This window comes from Prionailurus viverrinus, chromosome D3 (genome assembly GCF_022837055.1).
Source record: "Prionailurus viverrinus isolate Anna chromosome D3, UM_Priviv_1.0, whole genome shotgun sequence".
NCBI lineage: Eukaryota > Metazoa > Chordata > Mammalia > Carnivora > Felidae > Prionailurus > Prionailurus viverrinus.
In genome coordinates, this window is record NC_062572.1 from 41548063 (window position 1) to 41568105 (window position 20043).

Here is a 20043-nt window from a genome sequence, read left to right on the forward strand (position 1 = left end):
TATAGCTTGGCAATGAGCATTTTCTACTTTTATAATTTTAAAATGCATCGTGAAAAAAATACAAAGAGTACAGTGTGTAAAGACTTTCTTTACATATCAAGATTTAAAGATGTGCACATTGTTAACGGCTAAAATTTAACTTTTGTTCACTGAGTTCAATCTCAACTAAATGAGACAAAGATTAGATAGACAAGCCGATGACAGAAAGATTGGTAGAGATACTGATATAGATGTATACCCACTTACTGTTACCAGAAAGTCCAAAAACAAAAATATGGGCACAGAAAGGAAATGGGTAAAAGAAAAAGCTTACAGAGGTGCCTGGGTGGCTCAATCAGCTAAGCGTCCTTCCTTCGATTTCAGTTCAGGTCATGATCTCACGGTCGCGACACTGAGCCCCGCATCAGTCTCTGTGCAGAACCTACTTGGGCTTCTCTCTCTCTGCCCCTTCCCTGCTCGCTCGCTCTCTCTCTCTCTCTCAAAGTAAATAAATAAACTTTAAAAAGAATTTTAAAAAGAAGAAAAGGCCTACAGACTACCAGGACAGGATTCTGGGGCAGGGAAGTCAGAACTATTATCTCCCCCCGTCCCCGCCCTGGGATGCAGATGGGGAAATTATTTCATAGGCTGAAGAGAATTTGAATTGCTCACATCATGAGATGTTACGAAACCTTAATGATTTCTGGTAAAAAGTTTTTCCTTCTGGGACACCATGGGAGAGTCTAGGAATCAGAGGAAGCCATCTGTATTGTTCATCCCAGTATTTAGGGTGATACTAAATGATATCCAATATCCAATATCCAATATTGGGTGATACCCAATGATAGAGCGACCATGTCTTATTACTACTTACATTTCTACTAAACGTGCCCTTTCCTTTTTTCTCTTTTAGGATTTCCAATGAACACTCCCCCAAACTCCAGATCCGGAGTCACAGTTACCTGAGGGCAGTAAGTGAAGTCTCCATCAATCGAAGCCTGGACAGCCTTGACCCTGCCGGCCTGCTCACATCACCAAAGTTCCGCTCTAGGAACGAGAGCTACATGCGAGCCATGAGCACCATCAGCCAGGTGAGCACTGTGGCCATGGGCCATGGGCCATGAACTACATAAGGATTAGTGGAAACAGAGGGCATGAAGCGAGGAGATGGCCACTCGCAGAGTAAACCACTGAGGGGTCAGGTGGGAGGCCTAATCTAAATGCTACACGTATTCACCTAAGGCAAGCACCTGGTATCAGCAGTCTGCCAGCAGAGAAGGGGTCCTCTGCAGAGGGATAAAGGACATTGGAGCGAGTCCTCGGAAATTCATCAGCAGTCAGTACCAGCAAATGTGCCCTTAAGAAGTTGATGGATAAGGTTGAAAAGACTCTTGAAGGACAGAAGGACAGCATAGACATCACTGGCAAAACCAAGGCAGCGTCTAATCACAAAAGTACAAGCGTTGAGCAAGTCTTGATAGACAGCAGTCTGAGGACAGGAAATGAGATACAGTCTACTTATCTCAACGGGGTCCCAGGTGAATACTGTATCTTGGTAATGAGACAAAAGCCACTTCTAAGAACTGGTATCAGGACTAGGGATGAAGGAAGACTCAGGCGTCTTAATGCTAGATCCAAAATATCCAGGCCCTCCCATCAAAGTTTCAGAGAGTGGGAGAGGACTGGGTTACCTAACATCGGGGGGCAGAGAGAACCTGGGGCTCTTTGAAGACTGGACCCTGCAGCTTTTGGAGCCACCAGGGGAGCAGAAGTTGCCGCTAGGGACGCCTTCCTGTGGGAGCACAAAAAGAAGGATGTTTTGTAAATGATGCCTAGGACCTCTGAAGTTAAATTTCTATCACAAAAATAACCAACTGCCATACTATCAATTCAGCTAATATTTATTGAGCAGAACACTGGACCAGATTATACAAGTTATTCAGCGATTAACAGTACAAAATCCATTCCCGCCAAGAGCTTGTAAGAGAACATACAAAGAAGATAAAAGTGCTATCACAGTTATTATTTACTTGAACACTACAAAATACTCTGAGGGAGGTAGGCCAAGTGTAAGAGGCTCCTTTACTGGGCCCCTCTGCTAACTGCTTTATATTTCCAGAATGTTATTTTATAAAACACTCTGTAAGAGATGGAAGAAACCAGATGTCAAATGAGACTTTGTGGTCACAAAATTGTCAACAAGATCCTGAAGCTAAGGAGAAAAAGGTGCTAAGAACAAAGATTCTAAAGAGAGAGCTTCCAGGCATGCAGTCTAGGAATACGCATTTTAACAAATATTCCAAGGGATTCTAATAAAGTAGTATTTGATCTGGACTTTGAAAAATGCTTCCCTAATTCAAGGAATAGTGAGTGTTCTAGTTTTGGTGGAGCTCAGAATACTTGTAGAGGCAGCAATGGGAAGTCTGTCCTGAATTTTGCCCTGGAGATATTTTTTTTAACGCATGGCCTTGCATGCCAGCTCCAGAGGACTGGACTTCATTTATTAGGAATGGAATTGATTAAAAATTAATTAAAACTTCAGCTTTTAAGCAGCAAGAGATATGATCAGAACTTTGATACAAGAAAATTCATATTCAACAAAGGCAGGGACCATAGCAAGGTTCTGAGAGCAGGGCAGAGTGGGAACAGGGAAAGCTAGCCTTGGGGACTCCAATATATGCCTACTGTACATTTGCTTACTTTAGAGAAGGCTCCAAGAGCATGCATGCCAATGTGTGTTAGTTAATGCTGTCCAATGACACTCATCCCAACACTCAGGGAAATTAGTTGGTGCCTCATTTGGTGAAATTTTGACTTGTCTGTCTTTACTTTTTTCACACTAAGCAATATAGTATTTTAAATTTCTTTAAGCTTATCTTTATTCCGGACAGCCTCATGGTCACATAGCCTTCCAGAAATATAAAATAGTCTATAAATCCAGCTGTCATACATGTAGAATACATCGATGGATTTTTAAAAAATTTTGGGGGTGCCTGGGTGGTTTAGTTGGTTGCGTGGCCGACTGCGGCTCAGGTCATGATCTTGCAGTTTGTGGGTTCAAGTCCCATGTCAGGCTCTCTGCTGTCAGCTCAGAGCCTGGAGCCTGCTTCAGATCTGTGTCTCCCTCTCTCTCTGCCCCTCCCACACCCGTGCTCTCTTTCTCTCAAAAATAAATAAATATTTTAAAAATTGTTGAAAACTGCTTATACCCATTCACTGCTTTCATAACTTTAAATGTTTAAATTCTCAATGTTCAAGACAGGAGAAACATGCTACGTTGCCCCATCAGGACACTGCATCTATGCAGCTGCCTGACTTGGGTCCCTGTGCCACAGATCGGACCTTCCTGAGACAATATCCCTTCCTAGTGACAACCTAGTAAAATACCAACAAATCACTGAAGAAACGCATGTGGGCCCCGATGCTATGGCTGGTCAAGCTCTGCAATTCGGTGGTATAATCATTCAGCCTTGAGTAAAATACAGAAAAAATAACCATCCTAAATGGATTCCTAATGCTACATCATTTTTCTAGTTCCGTATTCAATTTTCAAGTAACACAATATCTTTAAGGATAATTTCAAACTTTCCATTGCAGTCCCAACACTGTCATTATTCAAAGGAGAATGGTTTCTTCTTCCAAGCAATACTACCATATAGATTCTAGACTTTTCAAAAAGTGGTTAGCTTTTATGATGTTGGGATGTTCTCTCTTATAGATCTTTAGTAGCAGCTCTAATAGTACAGAATTTAAATGCATGCTATCCTATTCCCTTTTAAAACCTGCCATTTTAGTCATCAAAGGCTCCTGGAAAGATCAAACTAAAATGTTGTAACAGAAGATATTGGTCTAGAATAATTAAGCCGTTTGTTTCTGCCATTCATACCTGATAGAAGTAAAATATCCCTAGGGGCGCCTGGGTGGCGCAGTCGGTTAAGCGTCCAACTTCAGCCAGGTCACGATCTCGCGGTCCGTGAGTTCGAGCCCTGCGTCGGGCTCTGGGCTGATGGCTCAGAGCCTGGAGCCTGTTTCCGATTCTGTGTCTCCCTCTCTCTCTGCCCCTCCCCCATTCATGCTCTGTCTCTCTCTGTCCCAAAAATAAATAAACGTTGAAAAAAAAAATTTTTTTAAATATCCCTAAAAACAGATAGTGCTTGCATGATAGAGAAAAACTGACCTTTTTTAATATTTATTCCCTTTCTATGTTTTTTTAAATTATATATCCATCTAATAAGATGGGGCTTTCTAAAGTAAAGCTTGAGGGGCGCCTGGGTGGCGCAGTCGGTTATGCGTCCGACTTCAGCCAGGTCACGATCTCGCGGTCCGTGAGTTCGAGCCCCGCATCAGGCTCTGGGCTGATGGCTCAGAGCCTGGAGCCTGTTTCCGATTCTGTGTCTCCCTCTCTCTCTGCCCCTCCCCCCGTTCATGCTCTGTCTCTCTCTGTCCCAAAAATAAATAAACGTTGAAAAAAAAAATTTTTTTTTAAAAAATAAAGTAAAGCTTGAGAAGAAAGAATTTTTAAAAGTCACATGTGAAAAAAAAATATTTAGTATAATAACTAGGTCATTTCCAAATTGGCTCAATTTGTGTCCTCATTCACTTCAAGTCCAATTCTCAAATATCTTCATCTGGAATGGTAAACCAGAAGCCTGCAGACATCTTTTGTCTGGCAATATGTTGGATTTTTACATCATGTTTTAAAAGTGAGTAGACAGGGGCGCCTGGGTGGCTCAGTTGGTGGAGCGTCTGACTCTTGCTTTCACCTCAGGCCATGATCTCACCATTTCCTGGGTTTGAGCCCTACATCAGGCTCCACACTGACAGCACAGAGCCTGCTTGGGATTCTCTCTCACTCCCTCTCCCTCTGCCCCTCCCCTGCTCATGCTCTATCTCTCAAAATAAAATAAACTTTAAAAAAAGAAGTGAGTACACAGTTATTATGTTCAGCAGTAATCGTAGCAATTTAGCTGTGATTTGTGACCTAGGCCATCCCTTCGTTGTATATATACCAAGAAATAAAAACTCAGATGAAATAAGTATCTATAAATAAAGTCGGTAACAGAACCTAGAAACCCAAGTGTCCTGACTCCTAACTGATAAGTTTCTTCAAAGCCTGCTGGTACCGGGGTAGTGATGGCAACAATATTGCTAATAATAATAGTAATCATGGAAATGATAACAATGGAACGGTCATCATGTATTGCTTACCTGATATATACTAGAAGCTTTTCATATTCTCTCATTAATTTCATATCAACTATAAAAACGATCATTTTTTAATTTATGAAATTTAGTCCTAGAGAATTAGTATAATTTGTTTCATTCTTCCCACTACACTATCTCACAGAATAACATCCACTATTTATGTATAGTGTATGTATAGTGGATGTGCCTAGAAATATAATATGCATTTAAAATTTTTATTTTTATCCTTAAAGCATACACTAGAGATAGGTATCATTATACCCATTTTACAGATGAGGAAAGTGAGGTCTAGAGAATTCAAGCAAATTGCCCATGACATAGTAGAAAGAACATTAAACTACTCCTTCCCATATAATAAAACCAAACAGATCTCAAATGTATACAATAACACAAAATGACAAAAATTAAAATTTATAAAATATATGTCTGATATTGTGGTAAGACTGATGGAACTTCTAACAAAATAAGAATCCTAGAAAACATAGAGTAAACGATTGACATCTGTTCTAACTGAAAACTAAATTCTGTGACAAAAGAGATCATGAAGTTAAAATGCAACTGATCAGAGGATATTTACATGTATCAAGAAAACAGGTGAATGTTCCAGTTGCCTAGAGTATATTTACCAATAAGTAAGAAAAGAAAAACAGCCTACAAGAACGTAAGGCAAATCTTATGAAATAGCAAATTAGAGGGAAAAAATACAAAGACCGATAAATATAAGAAAAAAATGCTTAAATACACTAGCAGGCTGATAGAGACAAACTGAAAAAGCACAATATCATTTCTGACCTAGAAGAGTTGCAAAAAGTGCTAATACCCAGTTCCAGTGTCCATGCTGAGAAATGAGCTGTTTGGAGTGAACTGCCACCATTGCTATAGAAAGTAAGTCGATGAACATCTACAACAGTATAAAACATCCCTTTTGGCACAAGAATCCCACTTTTGGCACTCTATAATACAGAAAATAAAAGCACCAGTATATAAAGATAAACGCACAAGAGTGTTGGTCATAGCGGTCTCCAAGTACATATCTGAATCATCATCCACGATGGAGTGGTTGAATAAATTATGGTATAATCATCCTATACAACTTTACAGTGGTAGTGACTTAAGTGTCCAAATTTCCCTGAGTCTCCATATAAAAGCAGACAGAGCAACGAGGCAGAGAAAAACCCCAAAAGTCATGGAGAACATTTACAATAAAATTGGGTATAACAGGATATTCCATGAACCCCAAATATAAGTGGATGAGAACAAACCACAAGTAGCCATAGGACTACACTGTATCCACGTCTGTGTAAGAAGGCATAGAGGGAAACAATGACTTGTGTGACAGACTCGAGGATAGCAAAATAAAACAAGCCACAGGTATTCACCGGAAAGCTCAGGGCGCCTATTCGAGAACAGCAGCTGAAAGTGGAAGGGATTTGCCTCTTCTAACGGCAGATGAATTCAAGGAGCCTGCAGTTAGGTCAAAAAAGACTGGAGCAGTCTGAGCCTCTACGTGCACTGGAAAGCAACCAACCAGTGTTTCCTCCCAGCACAGGGCCCAGGGCTGAGAAGAAACACAGGGGAGTGGAATCAAATATGAACAAGGTAGAGACGGTAGCAAAGAAGAAAAGAAAATGCCAAGGTAAAAGTTGGGGACGGGAGGAAAAGAATCAGGAAGTATCGCAAAGCTAAAAACATAAAAGAGGAAGTCCTGGGAATTTGAGGGGGATATCTTGAATGTACCCACCCTCTCAAAGTCAGACTAATTTTCCAAAGACAACGAGGAACAATTACCCACTGTAAATCACATTCAAAATCACTGTAAGAAGAAAGAAAAATAAGGAAAAGAATAACATTCCTCCAGAAAATGAAAGCCTGCAGAAAGACATAACCACAAAATAGATCAAAACTGTAACACACTACACTTGATCTTGAACAACATGGGTTTGAATTCCATGGGCCATTTATACATGGATTTTTTTTTTCGATAAAGACAGTACAGTATTTTAACTGTCTTTTCTCTTTCTTATGAGATTTTCTTGATAACATTTTTTTCTCTAACTTACTTTATTGTGAAAATATAGCATATCATACATACACAAAATACGTGTTAATCAACTAAACTATGTTATCAATAAAAATTCTGGCAATTAATAGTTACATTTTTGTGGAGTCAAAAGTTATATGTGGAATTTCAACTGAGCAGAGGTGAGGAGTCAATACCCCCACCCCCCTGTTGTTTGTTCAAGGGTCAACTGTATTTTAAAATGCACTAAACAGCATTGGGGCGCCTGGGTGGTTCAGTCAGTTAAGCGTCTGACTTCAGCTCAGGTCACGATCTCACGGTCCGTGAGTTCGAGCCCCGCGTCGGGCTCTGGGCTGATGGCTCAGAGCCTGGAGCCTGCTTCCGATTCTGTGTCTCCCTCTCTCTCTGCCCCTCCCCTGTTCATGCTCTGTCTCTCTCTGTCTCAAAAATAAATAAACGTTAAAAAATAATAATAATAGTAATTAAAATGCACTAAACAGCATTAAGAACACAATATAAGACATGAGAGAAAACAACGTATCTGAATTTCAAAAACTTAAAAATAATGTCACAAAACTCAGGGAAGAATTAGAAGTAAAAGAAAAATCATTTCAGAAATGAAGATTAGACTAAAAGGAATATAGGCGCAAGTGAATGAGACATTTCATTCATTAAGAAAAATAGAAATCTAAAAATAGAAATCTTGGGGGTACCTGGTTGCCTCAGTCAGTTAAGCACCCCACTTCAGATCAGGTCATGATCTAATGATTTGTGAGTTCGAGCCCCACAAAGGGATCTCTGTTGTCAGCACAGAGCCCACTTCAGACCCTTTGTTCCCTTCTCTCTCTGCCCCTCCCCCACTCACATGCACCCTCTCTCTCGAAAATAAACATCTAAACAATCTTTTAAAAAATAAATGAAATCTTGAAAGGGAAAAAAAAAGTCACAGGCAAACTATTGCAAGTGTGAATGAATGCAGGGAATATCGTTTCCATGAGCCCATCCTGAGGAATCCAACTAGACAATGAGCTTTAGACAACCCAAATGACCAGACATAAGAACCGTGATGAATAGGTGCATGGACTTATTTCTGGACTCTCGATCCTGTTCCATTGGTCTATGTGTCGGGCCTTATGTCAGTGCCAAACTGGTTTGATTATTGTAGCTCTGTGATAAATTCTGAGATCAGGAAGCGTGAGTCCTCCAGCTTTGTTCTTTATCGGTATTGCTTTGGAAATGATGATGTATTGGTGTATTTTTCCTTGTGTTTTTGTTCCTGGAATTCTTGGAGCTTCTTGGATTCTAACATCTAACAAGTGGGAGTTCCAGAAAAAAATAAATAAAAGGAAGGAAATTACCAATGAAATCATTCAAGAAATGGTCCCAGCACTGAAAGACATGATTTTGCAGATTGAGAGGGCCCACCCAGTACCCACCCAGTCGATGGAGAAATATCCTCACAGGGAACATCATGGTGAAATGTTAGCTCTCTTGAAACAAGAATATCTTTAAAAGTTTTCAAAAGGGGATGGGAAAAACCAGTTCATACGGAAAGGCTCAGGAATGAGAAAGGCATCCACTTTCCCAAACTTTAACATACATGGAGGCTAAGAGACAAGGAGGAAAGCCTGAAAACATCTGAAAGAAGGGATGCAGGCTAGAATCCTGAATGCAAACACACCCTCCCTTAACAGGGGAGGTGGAATACAGACACTTCCATCCATGCAAGCTGGCCGCCTTGTCCGGGAAAGCACTGGAAGATTTGCTCCACAAAAAGGAAGGAATAAAACAAGGAAGATGAAACAGGGCCTCCATAATAGTCAAGACAATGAAGGGTACCCCCATAGTGGTAAAGAAGAGAAATCCCGGCACAGCAGCGGGCTGTCTGTGGCAGCCATAGATTGCAATAGGAGGTCAGAGGTTCCGAGGGTAACGCTTTAAGGGCAGGAAGGAAACCAATAGGTTATCAGAGGTCTCTGAACATAGCAACAGATCCACATAAGCAAGTTTTTGGAAATATGAATGCAAATACCATAAGATCCAGCTGGAAGAATTGAAAGTGATTGCCTCTGAGGAGGGAGAATCTGGCGAGGAGGGGGCAAGGTGGGTCAGGTGTTTGCTCTTTTCCTTTATAAGCCATCTAGAATTCTTTGACCTATATCTGTAGAATTTTGATAGAGAATAGTCTTTTTATATGAAAAAGTAGTAGCAAGCATTAAATGTATAGTTATTTATAAGAGACTAAATGAGGGCTGAAGCAATAGAGAACATGTAGGTTATGTGCTCTGACAATGTAAATATAGCACAACTATTTTAAATGAGGAAAGAATAGAGAGTGCATATGCAGAAAAAAAAGGAATCATTAACTGTTCTCAATAAAGATATGGGCACGGTATTATTAGTATGCTATTCTGAGATGGTTGTGCATATGAAAAAAACAAATGAATAATTGTAGAATATTCCAATTCTATTTCCTGTGCCCCTGAGAACCAGGATTTTTAGTATGGAATCAAGGTGTATATATATATATATATATATATATATATATATACATATACATATATATATATATACATATACATATATATATATATACATATATATATATGTGTATATATATATATAATATAGAAGAGGTTACATTAAAACTGTGCAGACTGGGAGTGCCTGGGTGACTCAGTTAAGCATCAAACTCTTGATTTCGGCTAAGGTCATAATCTCACAGTCGTGGGATCACACAGCTTTTGATTCTGTGTCTCCCTGTCTCTCTGCTCCTCCCCTGTTCGTTCTTTCTCTCTCTCTCTCTCTCCCTCTCTCTCTGCCCCTTCCCCTCTCACTCTCTTTCTAAATAAATAAACATTTTAAAAAAAACAACAACTCTGCAGTCTGAATTTTAATCAGACCTATTCACTAGGTCTGACCATCAAAAGGCCTAGTTTTGCCCACTGAACAATGACCAGCCCAGTAGCCATGACAATGAAGCTTCCTGGTGTCCAGATTGCATTCTTGTGATACTATTTTCCACTAAAAGAAGAAAAGGTTGTTTGAAAAAATACTGATTCCAGGACTGAGCAGGTCAACAGGATTCAGGAGCCAACCTAAGGGGCTCCCACTGGTTAAAGATAAGACAAATTTCCGTTCACTAAGAATAATCATAACAGTCAATTTAAAACCATCAAATGTTGGGGCTCCTGGATGGCTCAGTCAGTTAAGCTACAACTAGAAACTGTAAAAAATAATGATGGAACTAGAACACCATCATTGCATAACTCCCAGTGAATTAACAGATCTAGACATTGAGCACAAGTGACTTCTAACAACATACAGAGAGAGATAACCCAGACATAATGTGTCTCCTGATAAAAGAACACATGATCTCTCCTCTTGCCAAAGGGACTGAACCTGAGTCTTATGAAGCCCCTGGATCCAGCTTACAATTTTCAGGAACTACAAAAGATAGAAGACCATGCTAAATCCTACCACGAGTATGAAATCAGCAAATCCAGACCATGGGAACCTTTACAAGACAAACAACCCAGATGCTTCCATAAATAAATTGTCAATTAAAAACTTGGTGGGGGGGCACCTGTGTTGACAGCACAGAGACTGCTTGGGATTCTCTCTCTCCCTGGCTCCCTGCCCCTCCCCCACTCATGTGTGCTCTCTCTCTCTCAAAATAAAGAAATAAACTTTTTTTAAAAAATTCTTTACAAAAATAAAACTCAGATTGGCAGTTGATTTTGGAGGGAAGATGGGGATTATAGTCAGGATGGGGCACATAGAGTGGTTGCTAGGGTACCTGGAAAAGCCATCTTTCTTGATCTAGGTAATGGTTACAAGGGTGTTTGTCTTATTATAATTCACTCGGTTCTACATTTATTTTGCTTGGTTTTCTGTATCTGTGCATAATAGAAACAAAAGGTTAAAAAAGAATGAAGAAAGAGAATCCTATTAAGATGTGAGTTTAATACAGAAGGTTAAGTGGAAAGAAAACATATTGCCAAATTATATTTACTTTATGGTCCAATTTTTATGAAAACTAGGGGAGGGGGGCAATATGTACCCTCTGAACAGACAGTCACCCAAGTTTTAACAGTTGTTACCTTAACAGGGATAGATATTTTACCATTTCTTTGCGATGTTTGGCATATTGATTAATAGGGGAAAATCTATATGTGCGTGCACACACACACATTTCCAAATACAGTTTTACCTTTTACTTTGAAATCATTCCAAGTTTACAAAAAAGTTGCTTGTAAAATACAAGGGACTCCTATATATCCTTGACCCAGATTCATATTCATATTCCTTTTGACTCATTTGCTCACTTTCTATTTGATAATTAATTGCAAATATCATGTCCCCTTACCTGTGAATGCATCGCCAATATTTCCCCAAAATCAAAGATATATATATGTATTTAATTTCTTAACATGGATGTATATAATTATTAGCCTTGAAAACAAGCAGGGATTTTATATCAAATTAGATAAAGTAGGTGAAAATACTATTTTAAGCTGTAAAGATAAGCTGTAAAGAATCGTAAAGAAATGCATGTCTTTTTCCACTTGATATGCCTTAAGGTAGCTGGTCACTTCTACATGAAGTTTAAAGAAATTTGCCATTATCAGAGCATATCCTCAGATAACAGAAAATGAAGGAAGTCAGAAATTAAAATCATTTTCAGTATTTGTTCTAAGCTTACTTGTAGTTTAATTGCTTAATAAATTCCTAATTACTCATTAATTTAATATTAGGGAAATTATGAAGTTCTAGAGGGTGGCAGAAATTTGAAGAATGCTCCCATGTCCCTATCAAATCAGCTACAAAGTAAGAGAAATTAACTGGGGCACCTGGTCTGGTTGTTTTTTGTTTTTTTTTTTTCTTTTTTAGGTGGTGCTCAAACCCAGTGTAAGTTATGTGCAGAGGAATATAAGTAAATAAAAACTGACCTCTGCAAAAAAAGGAAGACTTCATTTGGAAGATTTTAAAACACATTTATAAACAATTTGTGGACCATATCAGCTTTTTATAAGGAAGAATGAGGCCTTCTTCCGATAGTGTGTAGATTGCAAATCTCCATAGTGCTTTTCAAGATTTTGACATATCTGGGTTTGGTCTATTTTTGTGCAGAATGAGAGTATCTTGCCAGAAAATATAGGGCCTGTTTTCATACTGTGCACTAAATTAAGCTGCATTTGACACTGAAATTATTTGACAAGCCAGTCACTTGCAAAAGCACAATAATAAAAATAGTAGTTTCTAAGATGTTTATACTAAAAACTATTCCCCCGAAATACCCAAACTCTCACCGTGGACTGACAAAAATTGTTCCCTAGGTTTGCATTTATAAATCAGGAGAATTAACACCTGGGCACGCACTGGAATAAGACCTCCTAGCCCCACACTTCTTCCATGCTGAAAAGAAAGCTCTTTTTCTTTAGAATTTAATGGACTGTTTGGGCTCATAAACAAGATGCAGTCCAGTTACGGAGTGTAACACAGAGGCGATAAAATGCATTGGCGTTGAATGCGGTCGGATGGGGCTTTCTCCGGAAGCGTGCGGGTCAAGTCCGGGGATGCTTGAGGGAGAGGGTGCTTCTCCGCCAGGCAGGAGGAGTTATGGTTCCCCGTCTCTGCCCGCAGGTGAGCGAGATGGAAGTGAACGGGCAGTTCGAGTCCGTGTGTGAATCCGTGTTCAGCGAGCTGGAGTCGCAGGCGGTGGAAGCCCTGGACCTGCCCATGCCCGGGTGCTTCCGCATGCGGAGCCACAGCTACGTGCGGGCCATTGAGAAGGGCTGCTCCCAGGACGACGAGTGCGTGTCCCTGCGGTCCTCCTCCCCACCGCGCACCACCACCACCGTGAGGACCATTCAGAGCAGCACCGGTGAGTGAGCAGAGCGCCTGCCCCCCCCCCCCCCGTGACACGCGCCAGCACAAGCCTGGTCTCCGGGTCCAGGGCTACAGAAACGACTGTCCCAAAAGACTGCACGTGGTGTCCTGCTGTTGTCACACAATCACCAGTAACAAAATACCACCCATGCCCTACAAAGAACGGTTGTGCCGCCCTGCGTGCCTCTGTCCCCAGGCTTTGGCCGCATCCACAGCCCTTCTCTCTGTCTCCATCACTGGCATCAACAGAGAAACTTCAACTACAGGTCCAGAAGGGACAGCGCCCAAGGGGGGAGGGGGTCTTTCTAAGATCCCCACACAGCATCCTAGCAACCAGCAAACTCATCCCACCACCTCCTACTGGCCCCAGTCAGGCTCTGACTTTTAGGGGGTGACCCTTAAGCAAATCAGATACCCTGACTGTTGAGCATCACAGTTAGAATGCCTTTTTTTTTTAATTCCAAGATCTCCACAAAATGACTATCCCAAAAGACCTGAAATATCACTGTAAGAAAAAAGGGAAGAAATGGATGATTCAGTCATACTAATTGAACATCTTATGAGTTTTCTTTCATTATAACAAAGGCAGATGTCATTATTTTAAAACCTACCAGCATATGTATACAGCATCTTCTTTTCCCTCTAAAGTGAAGTTAGGTTTATGCAGTTAAACTGTATTTTTATCAGATTTTAGGTAGAGAGGCAGAGACAAGCTTAACTGGTTTCCATGACACTAAAACCTGAATAGGAATATAGCCATGAGTTATATATGACAATGTGCATTGGGTTTATATATATGTATATGTGTTATATGTATATTTATATATATATATATATATATATATATATATTACATTTGGGTCCAAGAAGAAAATCCCCTCCATTTTAACTAGGCTCAACTGTATGATTGAATTCAGTGTAACTCCAATACAGAGTAGTTCTATAAGAAGACCATCAAACCTAGAGTCATGGTAGATAATAATGAATAAATTAGAAGGAAAAGCCTGTGCCAGAATATGTTAGTATTCAATTTTAGTTCTAAGTGCATCAAATGCCCGTAATTACCATTCAGCCTAGAACCTTTGCAGGCTTGAGAATTAACAGGTCCTCAAACCTGAGTTAAAAATCCTACTAACTAGAGATGTGGAGTCGAGGTAGCAATTTGTAAGAAACCGTCAGAGGTTAAACAATAGTTAGGATCAGATCAGAGAAAGAGATGCTTCTAGACAGTGCCCTGGCTTCACGGCTCTGCAGAGAGCCCAGCAACTCTGGCCTGGGCTGGCTGTCTCCAACCAGATAGTGGATGTGCATTCTTGTTCACCAGGAAATTCTACAAGAACAGCCACAGATAAGGTTAACAAATAAGGTTGACTCATAAAATGAAAAAAAAAAAAAAAGTGTCAATCATCCATGGGCATATTTCTGTGCGCGTTTATGTTCATGCAGTAAGTGTAATTTGAAGATCTGCCCTGTGCCTATAGCGTATTGCTGTGTCTTTTACTGTTTCCCCATCTTCATCACCCCCACCCAGCCCTTTCCCAGTGTCCGGTCCACTGCTTGCTATGACAGTCTCGCCGCCTGCCAGCTGTTCTGTGCTGAAATCACTCGTCAAATACACGATCTGCACATCCTTGCCCAGAAGTACTAGGGGAAGGAAAAGGGCCACTGGCTGGCCCCTTCCCCCTCAAGGAGCGGTGTTGTGGACAAAGTGGCGAGAGACTCCAGAATGGCTTTTTTTTTTTTCTGCTCGCCTCTCAGAGATTGTGTGCTTTTGTCATTTGAGGGACAACTTACTGCCACCTCACGTCAGTCGGTTCTTGTGCCGTGCTGTTGACTTTTCTGAGACCTTTCCCAGATACTCGGGAGGTTCCTGGAGTTCAAACAGTAGGGACGCCAGATGAAATCCAGGGTGCCAGTTAAATTTGAATTTCAGATAGTAAATAATTTTTGTAGTGTCTCTCTCAACTGTTGCACGGGGCATACTTATACTAGAAAACTATTTGTAGTGTTTGCAGTATTTGGTAAATGTGACAAGCCCACGTGAGGAGATGAGTAGAATCTGGGAAGATGTCCTGCAGGTGTTCCTTTTAAAATATAAATTGATCACAAGGTCTTTGGCTGGAGGCCTTATGGGGGAGAATGCTCAAAAACAGAGGGAAGTAAATAAAAATACAATAGAGGTGATTGCGCAGCTCCTTCTTCGGCCCCATGTGTCTCATCATAAGTACTGGGCTCCATCTATCGACCTGCAGCTCTCAGGGTGGGAAGGCTCCAGGGGTGGCTGCAGCTGGAGGGGTTAGGGGCAGGAAGATGTGGCCTGCCTCCGGGAGTGATAAAGTGGAAAGCACCAGATTTTTTGCACAGGGCAGCTGGTGACTTCATCAAACTAAATATTATGATAGATCATCTTCACAGTCATGGAAAAATTAACAAGGACTAAATCATGGTTATAGATTCTAAGTAAGCCCATCAGATATTTCAAGATGGCAACCCTAAGAATTCTAGTATCACTTTTCAGTTTCTCTGTGCCATAGATTTGTTCTTTTAAAGTTATTATTTTATGATATAATAAGGTTCTGTGTCATTCTACTCCTGCCATTACTCCTGTGCTCTTCTCTGTCTCTCTCTCTCTGTCTCTCTCACTCTCTCTCTCTCCCGATCCCTCCCTCCCCGCCACACACACACACTTTTCCTTTTCTCTCACATGATCTCTGTACTATCATATAGATTTTCTTCTACTGGTTTCCTTCTTACACTGAATCGAATATAATTTCCTCTAGAAAAGAAAATCTACTTTCTCCTGACTTTCAAAAGATGTGCTCATTCATAGAAATCAGGAAATTATTTGGCCCTAATTTTAACCATTTCCCTCATGTATACAGGTCAGATTTACATCGTGTTCAATGGGACATGACCTAGATTTCTCCCCTTGCTTCTCTTCCTTTGCTCATTATTCTTGGATACTCACAACAGATTCTGTTTTTCCTGAGAAAAGTTCTTCTGTTTTGTCAACTGCAGTTATTAGCTATAACTTTTCCCCCACAGCAAAGTACACGTAGAGTCTTTGATTTTTTATCAGCCCATTCTAATTGTTCAAATTTTCAATGAAATATACTAAGCTTTTCTCTTTAAGCCTTGTCCATTCTTCATATTAGCAAGATGCAATCATAAACAAAAATCCACAAAAGTGTCTGCTATGTGGGAGTGTCATGAACATGGGCTCAGCCTGAAGTGGCCCCAAGGATCCCCTAGTGATATGAGCAAGAATGGTCACTCATCCCAGCAAATCAGGGAAAATTAGGAACTGAGATAGAGAGTGACTTACAATTATGCTTCTCTTGGTTGATGGACTTTTCGGCTTGGGTAACGATGACAGAATCCTATATTCCCTCAGCCTGTGATCTGCTTCAAGCACTCAGATATCTCTCCATCTAATAAATTCAACAACTTTTTATATAAACTACTGTAGCTAGTACTATTAGGCTAGGATTAGAGCTACTGTAGGAAAGTACAATTTAACAGTGGGGCAATTAACCTCAGGACTGTGGGGAAACACACACCCTTACATCAGTTGCCTGAATATTAGGCAAAGGTAGACCTTGAGGCTGGAAATATACCCAATCATCCACTTTAGAGAATTGGATTAAATTTGCCTCACAAATATACCAATGCAATTGTATGTGTTTAAGAAGAATTTTTCTTTTTATGTCCTGCACTGAGCATCTAAGATCTATCAAAAGCATTACCACATTGCAGCTAAGGCAGGCAGACAGACTTGTATCTGGTGAATAAACAAAAACATTATATGATAATCAATCAGTAGACGCAGTCATACAGATACAGACACACACTTGGTCAGAAAGGACAAAAAATAAGCTGTTTACAGTGGTTACCCAGCAAGTAGTGGGTGAGAGGATTAGGTAGTAGGGACAGAGGGAGATTTCTAAATGAGCACTGCTTTTTATGACTTTAAAAACCAGTACGATATTTTATCAAAATAATACTCTTACAGAAATAGGCAAACTATCATGATATAGGATTCTCTAAGTTTTTTTTTTTTTTTTTTAACGTTTATTTATTTTTGGGACAGAGAGAGACAGAGCATGAATGGGGGAGGGGCAGAGAGAGAGGGAGACACAGAATTGGAAACAGGCTCCAGGCTCTGAGCCATCAGCCCAGAGCCTGACGCAGGGCTCGAACTCACGGACCGCGAGATCGTGACCTGGCTGAAGTCGGCCGCTTAACCGACTGCGCCACCCAGGCGCCCCGACTAAGTTTTTAAGGAAAGCATTCAGTTTAAAATTACAAGCTTTTCAAAAAAAAAAAACAAAACAAAACAAAAACAAAATAAATAAATAAATAAAATTACAAGCTTTTCGGGGCTCCTGGGTGGCTCAGTCGTTTGGGCGTCCGATTTCGGCTCAGGTCATGATCTCACAGTTTGTGAGTTTGAGCCCCGTGTTGGGATCTGTGCTGACAGCTCGGAGCCTGGAGCCTGCTCCGGATTCTGTCTCTCCCTCTCACTCTGCCCCTCCCCTGCTCATCCTCTGTCTCTCCCTGTCTCTCAAAAATAAATAAATGTTTTGTTGTTTTTTTTTTTAATTTTTTTTTTCAACGTTTATTTATTTTTGGGACAGAGAGAGACAGAGCATGAACGGGGGAGGGGCAGAGAGAGAGGGAGACACAGAATCGGAAGCAGGCTCCAGGCTCTGAGCCATCAGCCCAGAGCCCGACGCGGGGCTCGAACTCACGGACCGTGAGATCGTGACCTGGCTGAAGTCAGACGCCTAACCGATGGCGCCACCCAGGCGCCCCTAAATAAATGTTTTTAAAAAAATTTTTTTAAAGATGGGGCGCCTGGGTGGCTCAGTCGGTTAAGCATCCGACTTCAGCTCAGGTCACGATCTCATGGTCCGTGAGTTCGAGCCCCACGTCGGGCTCTGGGCTGATGGCTCAGAGCCTGGAGCCTGCTTCCGATTCTGTGTCTCCCTCTCTCTCTGCCCCTCCCCCGTTCATGCTCTGTCTCTCTCTGTCCCAAAAATAAATAAACGTTAAAAAAATTTTTTTATAAGAAATTACAAGCTTTTCAAAGAAGCCTTATGTAGCAATAATATGATTTCTTAAATGTTTATTTTTGAGAGAGAGAGGAAGAGAACAAGTCGGGGAGGGGCAGAGAACGAGGGAGAGAGAGAATCCCAAGCAGGCTCCGCACTGTCAGCGCAGAGCCCAACTCCGGGCTCAAACTCACAAACCGTGAGATCATGACCTGCGCCAAAATCAAGAGTCAGACATCTAACCAACTGAGCACCCAGGCATCCCACAATATATAATTTTTATAAAGGATAAGTACATTCATTTGCCACACTGTGCCTCTTGAAGTTTGGTGTATGTGTTCTATTCTTTTCTTATCAGAGGAAGCCTTAGAAGTTGATGGAGTTGAGCTGAACTCCTTTCCCTCAACTCCTTTCCCCCAGAAAAGAGAGTGAGGGCCCAGGATAAAGCATTGCCACCAGACCAGCAGCCAGTGTCCTCCAGCAGGGGAGTCGGTACAATGTGCCCTTCTGTCTGTGGCAGAGAATGAGAGAGAGAGACAGAATCTGAAGCAGGCTCCAGGCTCTGAGCTGTCAGCACAGAGCCCAACTCGGGGCTTGAACTCACAAACCACGAGATCATGACTTGAGCCAAAGTCAGACACTCAACTGACTGAGCCTCTCAGGCACCCCCTATGTGCTGATTTGATACTTTTATATATTTCCATATGATTACCACCATAGCATCCTTCGTCAAGTCACATAATTAGCATTTCTCTTTTGTGATAAGAACATTTAAGACCTATTCTCTCATAAACTTTGAAGTATATAATACAGTATTGTTGACTATAATCACAATGCTGTGCATCAAATCTCCACAACTTACTCATCTTCTAACTGCAAGTTTGTACTTCTGTCCAACATCTCAATTCCTCCGCACCCTAGCCCTGTAACCACTATTCTACAGTTTCTACTAGCTCAGCTTTTATAGATTCCACATATTATTGATATCATATACTGTCTTTATGTGACTTGATTTTTTTTTTAATTTGTTTTTTAGCATTTATTTTTGGGACAGAGAGAGACAGAGCATGAACGGGGGAGGGTCAGAGAGAGGGAGACACAGAATCCAAAACAGGCTCCAGGCTCTGAGCTGTCAGCCCAGAGCCCGACACGGGGTTCGAACTCACGGACCGTGAGATCATGACCTGAGCCAAAGTCAGTCGCCCAACCGACTGAGCCACCCAGGCGCCCCAGATTTTTTTTAATTTTTTATGTCACTTAATTTCACTTAGTATAATGCCCTAAAGGTCCATCCATGTTGTCACACATGGCAGGATTTCCTTCTTTGTCATAGCTAGAATAATACTCTAGCATATACATAAGCCACATCTTCTTTATTCATTCATCCATTGATGGGCACTTAGGTTATTCCCATATCTTAGCTACTGTTAATAACAGATAGCAGAAATATCCTTACATACCTCACTAACTGCACGTTTGATGACCGGTAACTTTCCTAGAGAAATAGCATTGTTGTTAAAACAAGTTGAATCATAAAATATCAGCAGAAGAAACTCCTACATCACCTAGTCATGGAGTCTGCAAACTACAATCTATGGGCCAAATCCAACCCTCCACCCATTTTTGTAAATAAAGTTTTGTTGGCACAAGCCACACTCATTTGTTTACAAATTGTCTGTAGCTGCTTTCATGCTTCAAATTTCTTTTCGTTTATTTACTCATCCTGAGAGAGACAGAGTGTGAGCAGGGGAGAGGCAGAGAGAGAGAGAGAGAGGGACAATCTCAAGCAGGCTCCACGCTGTCAGCACAGAGCCCAATGTGGGGCTCAAACTCACGAAACCATGAGATCATGACCCAAGCTAAAATCAAGAGTTGACACTCAATCGACTGAGC

At 41.0% G+C, this 20043-nt stretch overlaps 1 protein-coding gene across 5 annotated transcripts in view; it reads left to right on the top strand.

The window, feature by feature from the left end:
• Nucleotides 1-20043, top strand: part of DLGAP1 (DLG associated protein 1) — a 324376-nt gene that overhangs the window by 130369 nt on the left and 173964 nt on the right. For all 5 annotated transcript variants that reach the window (XM_047828475.1, XM_047828474.1, XM_047828476.1 and 2 more), the window contains 2 exons: nucleotides 893-1070; nucleotides 12851-13091. In XM_047828475.1, coding sequence (XP_047684431.1) covers nucleotides 893-1070; nucleotides 12851-13091 — 419 coding nt within the window. The remainder of the gene's footprint in view (nucleotides 1-892; nucleotides 1071-12850; nucleotides 13092-20043) is intronic.